Genomic DNA, 15,327 nt, shown 5'->3' with positions numbered 1-15,327 from the left:
TAAATCGACAGAAAGCTACAAGGAAAACAAATATTTTGCAGCTCTCTTCAAATCAGCTGATGTCTTGCAAAAACAATGGTTCATTCCATTCATTGACGACTCTTCATCTTCTCCTCTTCTTCTTCTCTTCCTTCTCCTCCATCTACACCTTCTCCATCTACACCTTCTTCTCCTCTTCTTCTACATCTTTTCCTCCTCTTCTTTCTTCTACATCTTCTCCTCCTCTTCTTTCTTCTACATCTTCTCCTCTTCCTCTACCGCCTATTCTACTTTTTCTAAGACATAAAAATAAACCCCCTCACACCGTTTCTATTTCTGTCATTTTATTACAATTCTGTTTCTCAAAACAGTAAAACATATTTCTTTACCTACAAAACATTTTACATGACTATACACAACATCATGTGCCAGTACCGCTTGTGTTTGTGTGTTTACAGTTGGGAGGGAGGGGGGGGGGGGGGGCGTCCAACGGCCCACTAGTGTGTGTGTGTCACTTGTGTAAAAATCAGCATTCATTCTGGCTTTTTTCTTTCTTTTTCTTAATGTGTTGTACACAGGCGGGCGTTGGGATGAGCCCCTCTTGAGATATTGTGTTACCCGCTCCGTCCATTGCGTTTTGCCCACATACAAACAAACAAACAAACAAATAAACACACGTTCTGCTTACAGTAACATGACCTGGTTTTTTAGTTTCTTCTTAAGGAGGTAGGGTCTCGTCCCCCGATGACAATCAAAAGGCTTTCGCCTTCACCAAAACAAAAAAAAACACATTGGAGGAGAAAATACAAAAATAAAATACAAAAATAAAAACAAAACCATAGGTTTAGTCTGCGTTACATTCACAAGCCCCGCCCTCCTCCGCTCTGTCGTAGCACCAGAGCCGTTTCCCAGCGCTCCCATTGTTTACCTCAACTACATGGAGACCGCTTTTCCTCAAACGTTTCACGCCGAGCGCCACTTCCTGTGTTCTACAGAAGGTCACTGAGGCAATATGGCCGCCTTCGATGCTACAGTGTACGACGTGCGTGCTGGATGAACGCGGTTATTTCACAATCACTCCGACCAACAGCTTCTAAAAAAGCGATCTGTCGCTTTGCATAATGTATAAAAAATCCCCGCTGATTACTGGCAGAAAACATTCTATCACTTAAATATTCTGAAATGTACATGGATACACCTTAAAAAAAACACATTTAAAAAAAATAAAATAAAAAGGTGTTTACTGGAGGTGAAAGGGAACAAAAATAATCCACATTTCTTCAGCTTTGACCCTGATTTGAAGCCGCGATGCAAAAAGGTTTAAACCTCCGTCCTCTCAACCTCTCGTGTTGATTTTCCTGCTGCTTTCATGTAACAAAGTATGTCAGCAGCTTCTTCTTCTTCACCTGTGATGACGACGCACACTTGTTCATAGCACCTGTGAGGCCCGCAACACACATGGAGGTTATTCTGTAAAAATGCACTCCGGCGGACTCTCTACGTCTTATTCCTCAAGAGTAAAGCGACCTTTAACATCCTGTCGAGGGAACTGTCGATGGCCTGTAAACGGTGACTATGTATATATGTATTTATGTATATTTGGCTTAAGCTTCACAACAATCTATTCTAGATATAATATCTGGTAAAAAATAAATACGTGATTTTTACGTTTGAGTGGATGAAATGGGATCGTCACCGTTAAAGGAACGTTACTCTCGGCCGACAGAGTGTCGTGTTGTCGGCTGTTGAGTCGAGTGCAACCACCGCCCCGTGTCTGGATAATGCAAACACCAGGTTCAGAGGAGAGTAGGGGGATAAAAAAAACTCTTTGGCGACACAAAAGTGGGGGTCCCTGCCCTTTGACCAGGACTACATCATCCACTGTGCACCACATGTATTCTACAGGGTTAAAAAACTAAACAAAAGGAGGTGTGGGAGGGGGGTTTAAGGGCCTGAATGACACCATGTGGCAAACAAGAAAATACTATTCCTTTGTCATCTCACATATATTCATATTTATAAGACACCCATTATCTATTACATAAAATAATATCTGCTCATGTTGCCTCTGTCAAAGAGACCATAGTATACAAAATAAAAAAAAATGCCTGGGAGGCTTAAAAAGTCACCAACCATCAAGAGTCTTTCAGAGTGTGTGTGTGTGTGTGTGTGTGTGTGTGTGTGAGTGAGAGAGAGCTGGCAAAAGTACTATATGAGGGCCATGTATACAAAAGACCCTCATAAAGTGCTACTGCCCCCTGTAAGGGCAGCGTAGGAACTGCACATTAGCAGCTTGAGCCCACTGTTTTGCCCAAAGGTCCATTTCTGGTTGAGTGTGTCCCTCTGCTGGCGGCTTGTGTGTGCATGTGTGTGTGTGTGTGTGTGTGTGTGTGTGTGTGTGTGTGTGTGTGTGTGTGTGTGTTCAGGAGCCGGCGTCTGGTTGAGGCTGAGACTTCTCCGACTGGCTCTGGGCGCTCTGGCCCTCACGGCGCAGCTCCTCGGCGAGCTCGCCCATGTCCATGTGCGACAGGTTCTCCTCGATGGGCGTCGCCGCCGCGTCTTCGCAGTACACACACTCCTGAAAAAAAACACACACAAATACACACACGCACACACACACACACACACACACACACACACCAGGCAGATATTAAATACACTCAACATCTGACTTATATCCATCCACATGTAAATATTCAAGATGTTTCTCCTTGGAGACACAGCGCGTGGTACCGACCTTCACATTGACGGCGGCGGGCAGACCTCCCCTCCTCATCCAGGGGTGTTGCTCCATCAGCTCTCGCCGCTGGTCGGAGGTCAAGTGCGGCTGGCTCTTCTGCATCTGCCTCAGCCTCTCCTTGTCTTCTCGCAGAACCCTCTGAATGTCCCTGAAAGGGTCGCGAAAAAGAAGAGAAAAAAAGAATCGGTCACAGAGAAATGTTCAGGCTATCAGAATGAAAGAAGGGCCTTAAAAAGAAAAGTGCATCCTTCTTAAAACAACGCGTAATCCCAGTCTGACTCACCTGGACGGCATTTGGTATGTCATCATCACCTCTTTGTCGGCGTTGGCCATCATCAGCCAGAGGGGCTCCTGGAGAACGTATTTGATGAAATGCTCCCCGTCGCTTTGCGTTGAGAGCTTGGTCTGCGACGGGCTTCCTTCAGAGTCTCCTCCGCCTCTCACCTTGGCTTTGGCCTTTGGGTCGCGCTCCAGAGAGTCGATGCTGCCAAAGTATTTGCTAGTGTTGCTGCTTCCTATGAGAGAGAAAAAGAAATAGAAGAATTATTTTAAAAGGAAGCTAACCAATCAGAAACGTCATTGAGCGGCTTAAACCTCTCCTGACCTGTTCGGCAGCCAGAAGCCCCGCTAGCTGATGTACCGCTGCCGTTGCAGCCCGACCCCGACCCCGAGCCGGACCCCGTGGAGCCGGAGGTGACCGACCCTGTCCTGGAGTGGGAGTCCTCCTGCAGCAGGATGTCCAGCAAATCGCAGGACGAGGAGTATCCGTCGCTGTGAGCCCCGTCTCCTGCAGACTCCGCCTGAAAAACACCAGGCAGCACACCGTCAGCTCTGCGACTTCATGTGGCGGTGTGAGTTCTTTACTCGAGACGTCGTGCGACCCCCCTCACCTGTTGGCGGCTCTCGGTCTTGACTGCCAGCTTCTCCCCGGCTGCCCCCGATGCTGCTGTTGCTGCTGCCGCCGCCGCCGAGCCATTGCATCCCGCCGTGCTATCCTGCCGTTCCACCGAGCGATGCCCCTCCTCCATGCTCAGCAAGTTGAGCTGCAGCGGCGAGCTGCAGCGCGACTCGAACAGCGGCGGCGACGTGGTCGGCTCCCGCGCTCCGGACGCCGGCGTGGAGGAGCGCGACGCTGCCGCCGCCGCCCCCCCCTCTCGGAGGTCCAGGGCCACGGATTTGGGCGGCTCGGGGGAGAGGCCGTAGGGGAACGGCCGAGCTGCATACGGGGCTCGGGTCACAAACTGAGTCTGCAGCGGGAAAGAAGGCTGCGCCGCGAAAGGCTGCTGGGTCGTGTAGGCGGTCCGAGTGTAGGCCGCCGGAGGGGCCTGGAAAGGCCGCGCTGTAGGGAAGGGAGGCTGCGTGGGTTGGAAAGGCTGGACTGTAGTGAAGGGGATCTGCGTGGTCTGGAAAGATGGCGGGGTAGTGAAGGGGGTCTGCGTGGTCTGGAAAGATGGCGGGGTAGTGAAGGGGGTCTGCGTGGTCTGGAAAGGCTGTGCCATAGCAAAAGGGGTTTGTGTCGTCTGGAAAGGCTGCGGGCTCGTGAAGGGGGTCTGGAAAGGCTGCACCGTGGTGACGGGGGTCTGCGTGGTCTGGAAAGGCTGCAGGGTGGTGAAGGGGGTCTGCGTGGTTTGGAAAGGCTGCGCTGTAGTGAACGGTGTCTGGAAAGGCTGCACCGCGGCGACGGGGGTCTGCGCGGTCGGGAAAGGCTGCAAGGCAGCGAAGGGCGTCTGCGGGGTGAAGGCGGTCTGCACGGGGAACGGCGCTTGGCCGGCGTAGGGGGGCTGCGTTTGCACGGCGAAGGCTGGCAGCGGGGGCTGAAAGGCCGGCTGAGCGGCGTACGCGGGCTGCGTCTGGGACTGCTCGGGGAAAAACGCCGGACTGGGAGCGGCCCCCAGCTGCCCGGTCGGACCCAGCTGCCCAATTTGGGGGAAGAGGTAATTTGGCAGCACCAGGGCCACCACCGGTGTCACAAGGGGCGTGCCGAACGGAGCGGCGCTCGGCGGCGCTCGGGTGCTCTGTCCCTCTCCGAAGCCGGCGGACAACGAGGGGTCCGTGCAGGGCGCCTGAGCGGAGGCAGGCGCGGGGGGGTAGAGCGGGTAGGCGGGCACCATGGCGGGATAGGAGACGTTGAAAGCCGACCCGGACGCGTCCGATAGGGACCACGAGGTTTGGTTGAGGCCCTGGAGAGGGGGGCGGGGCTTGCGGTTTGATTCGCTGCTGTCCGACGAATCCGGATGCTTCATCCGCGGCTTCTTGGACTTCCTGTTGCGGCTGCCTCTCTTGGCGGTCGCCTCGGGCCTGGCGGTGCCGTGTTTGGTGCCGCCTCGAAGCGCGGAGGAGTCTAAAAAGTTACACATGGGGGAAGACGGAGGGTTGTGTTATCCAGATTTAAAACAGAAAAGCGACAGTTTGAACTTAATGTGGTTGCTATTTAAACCTTGCGTGTACCTTCAGCGTTAGCCGGACCTCTCTGCTTGTACAGGGACGTGAAACAGTCCTTCTGGAGGGCCTGCGCGTTGTGCAGCTCTCGGCAGCGGTGGAGGAAGGCCTGCTCCTCTTTCTGGGTGTGAGCGGCCAGCACCTGCTTGGTCAGTCCCAGCCGCTTGTAGGCCTCCTCCTCCTGGCTGGGCGGCGACACCACGCTGACGTGCAGAGCCGGCGGCGCGGGGCTCTCCGCCACGTCCTCGATAATCTCTGCAGGGCGAATAAGGAGCCAATGAACGAGTCAGTCAGACCAGAACTCATTATCCAGCTACTCGGCGTAACGGGATGCTGACGCTCACCAGACTCCGGCTGAGGCTTCTTGTCTCCCACGTGGACGATGGTGCTGCTGTAGCTGCACTGGGAGGTGATGGACACCACGCTCTCGGCCTTGCGGGGCAGGGTGAGTGGCGCCAGGGGGCCCGACGAGGGCTTCTTGAGCGCTTTCATGTTCGACAGGCCCGGCTGGGCGTCCAGCATCAAAGAGTCTGTGTGGGGAAAGAGCAATCGCACCGTTAGCTCAGAAGCCAAACATGATAACAGTCTAGTTCCTATCGGTTAAGCAGGGGAACCCCGACCTGGTGCACATTGTGGGTCTAATATCCTGAAGGTGCGGGAGTACATGTGTTCATGCGTGGACATGCCTTGGTTCGTGTCCTGAGACACCTGCATGCAGTCTTCTGAGCCCTTCTTCTCGTCATCTGAGTTGGAGGAGGTGGTGTTGGTGGAGAACTGGTACTTCCTCTTCGCTGTGATGGGGACGTTACAACTCTCCAGGTACCTGAGCGACAGAAATGGGTTTGATCAGATCAGCGCACACATAATACACACACGCATATGATCTTTAAATTGCGCATCGAGCCCTACCTGATGACACTGTCGAGGCAGCTGATCTGCTGGTAGGAGCAGACGGTCTGGTCTTTCAACGTTAAGTCCTCCACGCTGGCTGCAGTACTGTCTCTGACCTGCAGAGGGGGCGCTGAGTCCTTCTGACGCATCACTTGACTCTTCTGAGCTGCTGCTGAGGAAAAGGATCAATGAACAGAAATTAAAACAAACATTTAACGAAAAATTTTACTTAATTTATCGAGTCAAGTCCCATTTCTAAATGACTGTTCTTGTTGAGGGACTAATAATTGTGCTCTCCCTCCACAGAGCGGCAGCAGTGTGCCGCTATAAGAACTGAACTCACCGTCGGCGGTTTTCTTCTGCTCGGGCTTGGAAGCCGACCGCGAGGGCGAGGGAGGCGGGGAGCGCGGGCCGGCCTGGGAGTCCTGGTTCTTCAACATGTGGACCCCTTTGCAGATCTCCTTGAAGGTCCTGGGGGGCTTGGCCTCGTTGGCCTCCTCCGCCGCGTTCCCGTTGCTCTCGCTGGACGAGCCGACGCTCACCGGCTGCTCGTGGGAACCGTTGCTGCCGTTGCTGCCGTAGCCGCTGGAGCCCATGTTGTGGACCGGCTGAAGAGGGAAAGGACCGTTACAGAAACTGACAAACACGTGTATGGACATGTGTATTTAATTGGGGGTGTCTAGTGTGTGTGTGTATACATACTTGTAGTAGCAGCCTGTGGATCTGTTCACTAACTTCCTGGATGTCCGAGTCTATGATCTTCCCTCCGTGAAAAGCTGGTGCTGCAAAAACATCTTCATTCACAGGACCCCTGAAAAAAACAACACACAATCCGTCATCCAGACTGTTCATTTCCAACGCAGCACGACTGGCGAAAGAAAACCCTGAGTTGAAGTGATGTGTCGGGTGCGCTCACATGCGGACTTTGTGCCTCCCGATGACAAAGGAGACCTTGCGACTCCAGGGGTTGACGAAGCTGGACCAGCTGGTGTCGATGGTGACGTACTCGCCGTTTCGCGCGCAGAAACGGATCGAGGAGTGATCGAACGGCTGGCCCACGTACTGCATGACTGTTGGCAACGGAAGGAAGAGAGTGAGTGACAGCTGCTTGAAACCAAACAGTTTTGCGCGTCGCCGATTGGTCGAGAACACACACACAGCATATAGTAACGAGGAAACACTCGGACCGCTTCAGGATGGGGGGGGCGAGCGCTTCTCTTCACTCGACCACAACTTACTTTTCCGATGCACGGCCAGCATCAAGTGTCGGTCGCTCGGGTGCAGATTCAGCAGCACAGGGGTCCCGATCAGGTCCTGAGGGAGGTAACCCAGCAGGGGAACGGCCCTGATGGAGAACCAACAGCAAAAATGTTAAAGTGTGTGTGTGTGTGTACTGTGTTTGTATGTGTGTGTGTGTGTGTGTGGAGGCTCAGTCTACCCACCTCTCATCCACGTCCTGGAACACACAGTTAGGCGTGTGTGTGGTGGTGAAGACGCGCTTGTCGGTGGGGATTCTGGGTGCTGTGGAGAGAGAAGAACAACATGAAGAGACCGTCACACAACTCCAGCTAGATAGAGTGAGCAACAGAAAGGAACCGTGTGGGACAAACTGAGCTCTAAGAGAAGAAACCCTCACCTTCGTAGCCGGAGTGCACCCTCTCGGCCAGCAGGAGGCAGCAGAACTGCTCCTCGCCCAGCTCGGCATCCTGGACTTTCATCAGGTACGGGGTCATGCGGAAAGGATAGTACTGCAGATGTCCTTCACGCTCCTTTCCACCACTAAAAAACACACAGTTGAAATACTGTTTAATAATCAGCCTTCATTTACTTTCTTTAAAGTGTGTAAAATGCATCAAAACCTATATATACACCTTATATAACGCAATCAGATTGTCTTCTAATAGTCAACCAAAGCTTTGAATCTTTAAATGTAGCTGTAACACCACTACTGGACACTAGATGGAGACCGTTTAAAAGCTCATAGTTGCTGAATGAGCTTCTCTGAAAAGGAAACTGTGGACCAGAGAAGACGAAGGATGCTTCAACTCACCTGATGCGGCAGAAGAAGGACTTCTCCTGCATGCACTCTGTGGGAGACGAGTCTGAATAAGAGATGTGGAGAAGGAGGGATGAATATATATATACACATCATCGTTAGATTGGGCTGAATAAAGTACTTGATAACGTTTGTCTCTCTAAAAAAAAAAGTGAGCAGGTAAAAAAGCAGAAGAGACAGTTTTCTTACGCTTAAGCAATTTGATGATGTACTAAAGTACAAAATGTAAAGATGCAGATGCTCAGCATCACTGGTCTGATTTGAAATCCCCAAATGACCACAAGCTGGTCCAGGTAAGACCACAAAACCAACTAGAGCACATTTAAGTGGATGGACAATGGAAACCGAGAAAACGGACAATAACTACTATTATTTGATGCAGCTTTACCTCTAAAACTTGCTTTTGAACACGTCAAGAGCGAATATTTCAAACCGTAAAAGCTCCAAAATGCACCGGAGACGTGACATGACGTTGAATGAATTACTACAAACACTACATGTTGCCTTCCGACCTTCCGTAGCTCTCGAGGGCGCTAACATGTGATGGTGTCTTTAGCGATGATGTAGCAGGTGTGTGTGAGTGGGCGCGCATACATTAAAGTGTGATTAAGCATGTTAACGAGATATGTGCAATGTGTGTATGATGCACCGTGAGGAGGAGCCGGGTGCCGGTGCGTGTGTGTGCAGGTGGTGCGGGTCATGTGGGTTCTCCATGTGCCCTTTGTGGGTAATGGAACATCTACCATGCGTGTTGGCCCAGTTATACGCACACGTGGGCTTATGCATTCGATGGAAGGGGAACGGAGGATACGCAGTCACATAAAAGACAGTTCCAGTTCAGGGATGGTGCGTACCTGCTCCGGTGCACATGCTCCAGGATGGCAGGCTGTAGGGCGTGGTGCAGCTGTAGAACACGCTCACGTCCTGAGGCGCTAGGAACTCCACCAACTTGGCGTTGTTGAACACTTCGCGCTTGCAGTTCAAGATGGACGCCGCCTGGTCCGAGATGTAGACGATCTTCCCTGTGATGAGCGAGACGGCCACGGCAAAAATATCCTGAGGAGAGGAAGAGTGAAGAAGAATGGAAGCAACAAAGAAACAAAGAAACAAAAGAAAGATAGAAGAACAAGAAGAAGAAGAAGAAGAAGAAGAAGAAGAAGAAATTGGTCAGTTGAGTTTCTTTCTATTTCAAGATGTCCAAAGCACTGAAGACGTATCCTCTCGCATTTAAAACATGTTAAATATAATAAACAGACAAATTAAAATCATAAAGAAACACCAGCGGTTTATTTCACATCGTCAGATTTCAGCATTTGAGAAATGACTTTTCAGAGTGGCGTCAGGAGCACTCACGTTGTTCTTCAGCGTGTACTCGGAGGTGATGCTGTTGATCTCCTCGATGGTGTAGGACGAGACATCGAACCCGGGCGGCTGGCTGTCATTGATCATCAGCATCTGATAGTATTCTTCATTCGCTGCACAATGGAAAACAAAAAGAGAAAATGCGTCAATGCACGAACGCCACGTCACACTCAGAAAGTATGAGAAAGTGCGACTGTTTATCGCATACCCATCATTTGTCTTGGTAACTGCGTAACTGCTTTTCAACAGTCACATATGATTCAGGAATCTATAACCCAAATAGGTCCAAAACATGTGTGTTTGTTGGCATACACACGGCCGATGGACATCACACGACAACGTGAGTAAAAAAAAGTGCGCCGACGGCTGCAAGGCTCACCTTTCACCTGCTTGACGCAGCGCAGCGCGTACTTCAGCGTGTTGACGGTGCTCGGCTTGCCCTTGCTCCGCTTCTCCGACGGCAGGTGCGTCTTCAGGTCCTTGAGGGTCTTGAAGAGCTCCTTCTGTGTCTTGGCTTTGGCCGACTGTTCGCTGCTGCAAAACACGAGACAGGCGCACGTGCGTCAACACCACATGTCTCGCCCGGAAGAGGGTGCTAAGTGTGTAAGGGGACGGTGTGTGTGGAGGAGGGAGGGAGGGAGGAAGACAAGGAGGGAGGAGGGGGCATAATTGGGTCGTTCCTCCCGCACGAGGTCGAGATTTGAGAAGTTTCTCTGCTGTTTGCATGCGACACATTTCACTCAGAAGGAGAAATAAATAAGTAAACAGCTACAAATGTTCCCAGTTTTCATCCTGTGTCTTCATCTCTTACGAATATGAATCAGGATTTTTGACATAAAAACTCTTGTCTTTTCTTTTTGTGCATATGTGCTAAGAATTCTAGTGCCATTGTGATGTCCACATGAAATAAATAAAGTCACGACAAGTCAAGAAAGATGCGTATTAACCTGCAGCCGCTGGTGGAAGGGTTGTCCTGCTCGGAGCTCATCAGGCTGAAGGCGTTGGAGCTGCTCGGCGGCGACAGGCTGTGAGAGTTTGAGCTGGAAACCACAAACAACAACACGTTGTGTAACGGAAGGCAAGACTAAACACGTGGAGCGAGTGGAGGACTTTGTGTTGAGAGAATGTAAACCCTGAGCGCTACCGGCCTAGCATCGGTGTCTAGAAGTCCCAACAAATATACAAACAGTGGAGCTAACAGGCGGCTAACTGTAAGCAATAAAATGAAAAACTAATCCACAGAGAACTATTCTGTGACATTGCTGTTTGAAAGTGATCGCTCGTTTGAAGGCCTTGCGACTGTATCAGATACGACCCTGCTGGTGCCGTCCTGTTCTTCGGGGGCAAATATAGACGAGGTCGACACAGACAAGGTCCTCGCACAGATCTGGAGCCGCCGAGCGGAAGCTGTCGGCTCACATCATTTCGGCCTCGGGATGTCGGCTCTCGGTGATGCAACAACCGACATCCGGCAGATGGGCCATTCTCTTTTCTTGTGAGTCCAGATCATTTCAAATCAGTCCCGTATAGAGATGGTTTTGCTTTTGACGGCAACCGACAAGTCAATTCTAGATGAAACGCTGTCTTTTGCAGCGGCTCATGATGAGGAATACAATAAACCAGCCTGCTGTAGACGACAGCAGTGACTCAAAAAAATGAAATGACTCAGAGGAGAAAAGCGGCCCTTCCATTACATCTAATGGACCTCATTTCCGTGACCTATATAGTCCACCGCCATGGACGAGTTGGACGACTAGTAACTAGTGCTCTCACCTCTTGTTGCTGCCCGAGGACTCCATGAGGGCCGAGTCCTTGCCGTTGCCGCTGGAGCTGCCCACGGACTCGTTGCCGTGAGACTCGTTGCCGTGGGACTCCGTCCCGCTGCCGCTGGAGCCGCTGCCGCCCATCTCCACGTCCTCATGCAGGGGCGCGCGCGGTCTCTTCCTGTCTTGGAGCGGGGATGCCGGAGAGGCCGGGCGCTCGTGACTGCTGTCGCTCCCCTCGGAGGCCCGCCCCAGGTCAGGGGCCGGCTCGACACCGTCCCGCCCGCCTCCTCCGCCGCCGCCGGCCTTCTTGTAGGCGGCGGCCATGCGGTGAAGTTGACCAATGGCGCCGCGGGGAGAGCCCTCCTCTCCCTCCGGCTGGAAGCCGACCCGGTTCCTCTCCAGCCCCTCCAGGGTCGAGTACAGGAAGTGCTTTGGCTCGCTTTCCTCGGACATGGCGCCAAAAAAAAAAAAAGAATCGGAAAACCGAGAGTTCAAAACGACGCGGCGGGGTTAAGTTACCTTCCACTTGGCGATGCCGTGAAGCACATTGCACGAGCAGGTTAGGAAAAAAGGAGTCGCTGCCTCGGGAGTCTGAAAACAAAACACAGGAGAAACGACTCAGACAAACTCTTTTCACAAGACAGAGCACGATTGATTGAGCAGATCAATAACAAAGAAACAAGGTCCTAAAAATAGGCAACGCCCCAGTGGGAGATTATTCGCCACTTTGATTTGATTCGCCAAAGTACCCTTGGATCTCAGCGGTTATTTATTTTAAAGTCGATGATAAAGAAGAAGGCCCAGCAGGACAGACAGACACACACAATGTCACACCAAGGCTGCAGGTGTATCCTTCAAAAGGTCTGCCCGTGGCCTTTGTTTGCCCTTTGCAGGTGGACCGAGGCCTTCAAAACCGGTTTGATCTGGTTTAATCTTTCAAACCATTTCAAAGGTGAGACTGTAGAGATGAACCGCAGCTCCGAGGACACAAACAGCAAAAAAACAAAAAAAACAACCTTCGCCTTGAATTTGGAGGTTGGAATGAACAAAACGCTTTCAAAATGATGTGTATTATTCACAACCTCGGCCTTCGCTAAATATTACCATTTTATAAATATAATCATCCTCTGAGAAAAACCTCACTGCCTCGATGAATAAAAAAAATGTGTCTCTAGTGTTGCCAAGGTTACCGATCACACATACGAAACACAATGACGAGGATGGTAAACAGACGCTTTGGTCCATGTCCACTTAAGTCCGAATCCATTAAACACAGCAGCGTTATGTAACACGGCCCCTGAATACACAACGAAAATACAAAAATAGACATGAGCAGACACTCATATCTATCATCTACCTTGAGGTATGACGCAATAGATTCAGTAAATTACACAAGTCGCCTTATAGATGAGCTCTGATAGCAGCATCCACACTGTGCATACAGGTGGAGTATGGGTATTAATAAATAAGACCATTTAGAAGAATTCAGGGCTGTAAAGATGAGAATGTGAAAACAGTAGCAACATATTTCACCAGCTCTGCCTCCTCTTCCTCAGCAGACTAGTAGTATTAAAGCTATTTATGTCTAATAAAAGGAAATACTGGCAACAGGTAGAGATACCAAATCCAAAAGGCTGCACTTTGAGAGGGCAGAATCAGACGGTCTACTTTTCTCACTTTGCTGTTTTATGCAACTAATTATTTAGGGCTGTTTTTTTCTTTTTTTTTTTAAAGACCTAGCTAACAAAAGACGTAAAAACTAACAATGATAGTGTGTCGCCAAACAAAACATTTCAGGCGCATGCAAGCCAGAAGGGGTTTGTTATGACTTTTCACATCAAAATCTTGATCTGCCACCCATGATGTAACATATGCACAGACACACTCACGTCCACACACAAGACATAATCTAGTTTCCAAATTATTCGAAGCAAGTCTGAACAATTCCCTGCACAACTTTCTCCCAATATCTTTTAAAATTCCCAGAGACACACATCCGTACAATCATTAAATGTTTTTTTTTTGTATTTTTCTGAATGGAAGTGAGCTTTCCTCTGCTTCCAGCTCAGCCCCTGCTTCAGCTGTAGATCCAACCCAATACACTCGCACAGATCTGTGGCATTACATAACGCTGCTGCTGCTGCTGCTGCTGCCTGGGTCACATAGATTATGTTTCTGGTGAAGCACACAGTGGTGACAGCCCTGTTTCATAAAAAAGACTGCATGCTTTCCCTGTAGCCAAGCTACACCGCCCTGTGTGGTGCATGCACAGGGGAAATTTGATACAGGAATTACACAAGCATTTAAAAAAAAGTGCAGAATGTTAGTCGAGTGATTTGGGAGAGAAGAGGATACTGTGACAATGTCCCCCAAAAAATGGATATGGCGTACTACATCCTCAACATCACAGCAGCGGGTTACATCACAGCCCCTTCCCAATTCATCACATGCACCTATACCTTATGAAATCAGGACCAGACTACAGACTATAGGGGTAGGTTTCGCTTAAACTATTGTAAACATGCTTAGGATGGGTCCAATTTGATTTATGTACCTGTATAAGACAAGTTGAAGTTGTAATGATGACTTTAAAAGCATGTCTTCGTAGCTGAAACTGCGTTGCCAAAGGTTTATCATTCCTATGTTACTCCCAGCTGATTTATCTGTTCATAATCATGAATCAAAATTAGCTCAATCTCTACCTGCATCCAACAAAGGTGTAGCATCAACACATCACAGTGAACTCATCTAGCTAATTGTAATATGATTAACACGACGGCCTACTTACTATACCAAAAGGGGTTTTCAGTGAGTGTGTGTGTACAGTTAGGGTCTGGAAAAGCAGCAAGCTAGATACATTACTGCTAATAGTATATTGCAGTAAATTTCCAGGCGTGCACGAGATAAAAGGTTATAATGAAAGAAAATGTAAAATACATGTGTAAATAGGAAGAACCAGTCGCTCCCATCCAACTCCACTGACCTGCTATTAAACACACACAGACACACCCGTTGACCTGCATTCCCGGCACGGTATACTGACACAGTTCAGTAAAAGTCACGATATCGTTCAAAGCTCGCGACCAAAACGCTGTTTTTTGGGGGGCACGGGGGGAGGGGGCCATTATACAAAAGCCCACATTGTTCTTTTTCTCGGAATGAACGGAAAACCCGGCATTTTTGTATGTTAAAGAAAGTAAGATAAATAGAGCGAGACATTTGTCGCGCATGCGCACGTCATTTGTTAATACGCAATACATGTATTACGCTCGATTTCTTCCACTTTTTTTTTTTACAATAACCGAAAGGTAGAGATGAACGAAACCAACCTGTTTGCCTACGACGAAAGATAAATCTTCTCACTGGTCGTCCTCGGATGTCGAGTGGAAGCAAAACCCAACCGGTGGGAGAGACGTTGAGTGAAAAACTACCGGCATTCCTGAATGGGGAGACAGCAGAGAGACGGTTTGACACAGTGCTTAACGGCTCCGCCCCGACGGTTGGCGCTGGCCGACTGGGCGAATCGGCGGGCTCAGCGCGCGACCTCGATTCAGACTCCGCCCATTGCGCTTCCCCGATTGGTCCGCCGACTGCGGGTTTCCACGGCGACGATGACAAAATCGCGGCAACGGAAGCCCATTGGCCCAGATCGCTAAATGTCGTTGTTGTTTTTTTTTTATATAAACAAGCCTTCCGCCGCACGTGGAATCCCACGCCGGTTTCCATATCGCAGCGTTATAGTATATTATATGAGATGAAAACGTCCGACTAAGAAACATTTAATATCAGATGGGAAAAAAACGAAACGTTTTACCCAGCCGCGTGAGCTACGTAACACAAATTGTTTTGTAAACTATTGTAAATAAAACGGGTTGAATTCTCAACGTTGTGTCACATAATACAAGATTTTGCACACGTGCTTTCTTAATTATTTGAAAACATGTATATGTCATATATATTGTCATATATATGTTTGTTCAGGATAAAAGTGTCAATGCGGAATATAATGTGCAAAATTGGTGGTAAACTTTTGCTACACGTGTCATATGACAAAAAAAAACAAACATACGGATCTGTCACATCTGTTATGGCAC

At 49.7% G+C, this 15,327-nt stretch overlaps 1 protein-coding gene across 3 annotated transcripts; it reads right to left on the bottom strand.

The window, feature by feature from the left end:
• Nucleotides 1–1,970: 1,970 nt before the first annotated feature.
• On the bottom strand, nucleotides 1,971–14,730 carry LOC137790238 (period circadian protein homolog 2-like). Of its 3 annotated transcripts, none has more exons than XM_068584258.1 (22): nucleotides 14,563–14,730; nucleotides 11,241–11,824; nucleotides 10,415–10,507; nucleotides 9,847–10,001; nucleotides 9,459–9,580; nucleotides 8,960–9,161; nucleotides 8,100–8,151; nucleotides 7,686–7,828; nucleotides 7,492–7,570; nucleotides 7,288–7,394; nucleotides 6,966–7,119; nucleotides 6,752–6,860; nucleotides 6,393–6,657; nucleotides 6,068–6,221; nucleotides 5,845–5,981; nucleotides 5,503–5,688; nucleotides 5,168–5,413; nucleotides 3,610–5,060; nucleotides 3,324–3,519; nucleotides 3,003–3,234; nucleotides 2,717–2,867; nucleotides 1,971–2,557 (listed from the first exon to the last, which is right to left on the bottom strand). In XM_068584258.1, exons 2-22 carry the CDS (start codon nucleotides 11,684–11,686, stop codon nucleotides 2,402–2,404), a joined length of 4,836 nt encoding a protein of 1,611 aa, XP_068440359.1. In that variant the 5' UTR covers nucleotides 11,687–11,824; nucleotides 14,563–14,730; the 3' UTR covers nucleotides 1,971–2,401. The 3 variants fall into 3 exon arrangements, with proteins under 3 accessions (XP_068440359.1, XP_068440360.1, XP_068440361.1); XM_068584259.1 differs by having other exon boundaries at nucleotides 6,068–6,218; XM_068584260.1 differs by lacking the exons at nucleotides 10,415–10,507; nucleotides 11,241–11,824; nucleotides 14,563–14,730 and adding an exon at nucleotides 9,676–9,735 and having other exon boundaries at nucleotides 9,847–9,928.
• Between the last annotated feature and the right edge of the window lie 597 nt (nucleotides 14,731–15,327).

This window comes from Clinocottus analis, unplaced genomic scaffold, assembly GCF_023055335.1.
Source record: "Clinocottus analis isolate CAN_PGR_092001 unplaced genomic scaffold, fCliAna1.0.p SCAF_2, whole genome shotgun sequence".
Taxonomy (NCBI): domain Eukaryota; kingdom Metazoa; phylum Chordata; class Actinopteri; order Perciformes; family Cottidae; genus Clinocottus; species Clinocottus analis.
This window is presented reverse-complemented; position numbering and strand designations above follow the sequence as displayed.

Excerpts from the sequence above, each read along its gene's own strand:
- LOC137790238 (XM_068584258.1), bottom strand. The coding sequence starts at position 11,686 with ATGTCCGAGGAAAGCGAGCCAAAGCACTTCCTGTACTCGACCCTGGAG. Across the intron at positions 7,395-7,491 it reads TTCCAGGACGTGGATGAGAG|GGCCGTTCCCCTGCTGGGTT; the intron begins GTGGGTAGACTG and ends GTTCTCCATCAG. Across the intron at positions 6,222-6,392 it reads GCAGAAGAAAACCGCCGACG|CAGCAGCTCAGAAGAGTCAA; the intron begins GTGAGTTCAGTT and ends CCTTTTCCTCAG.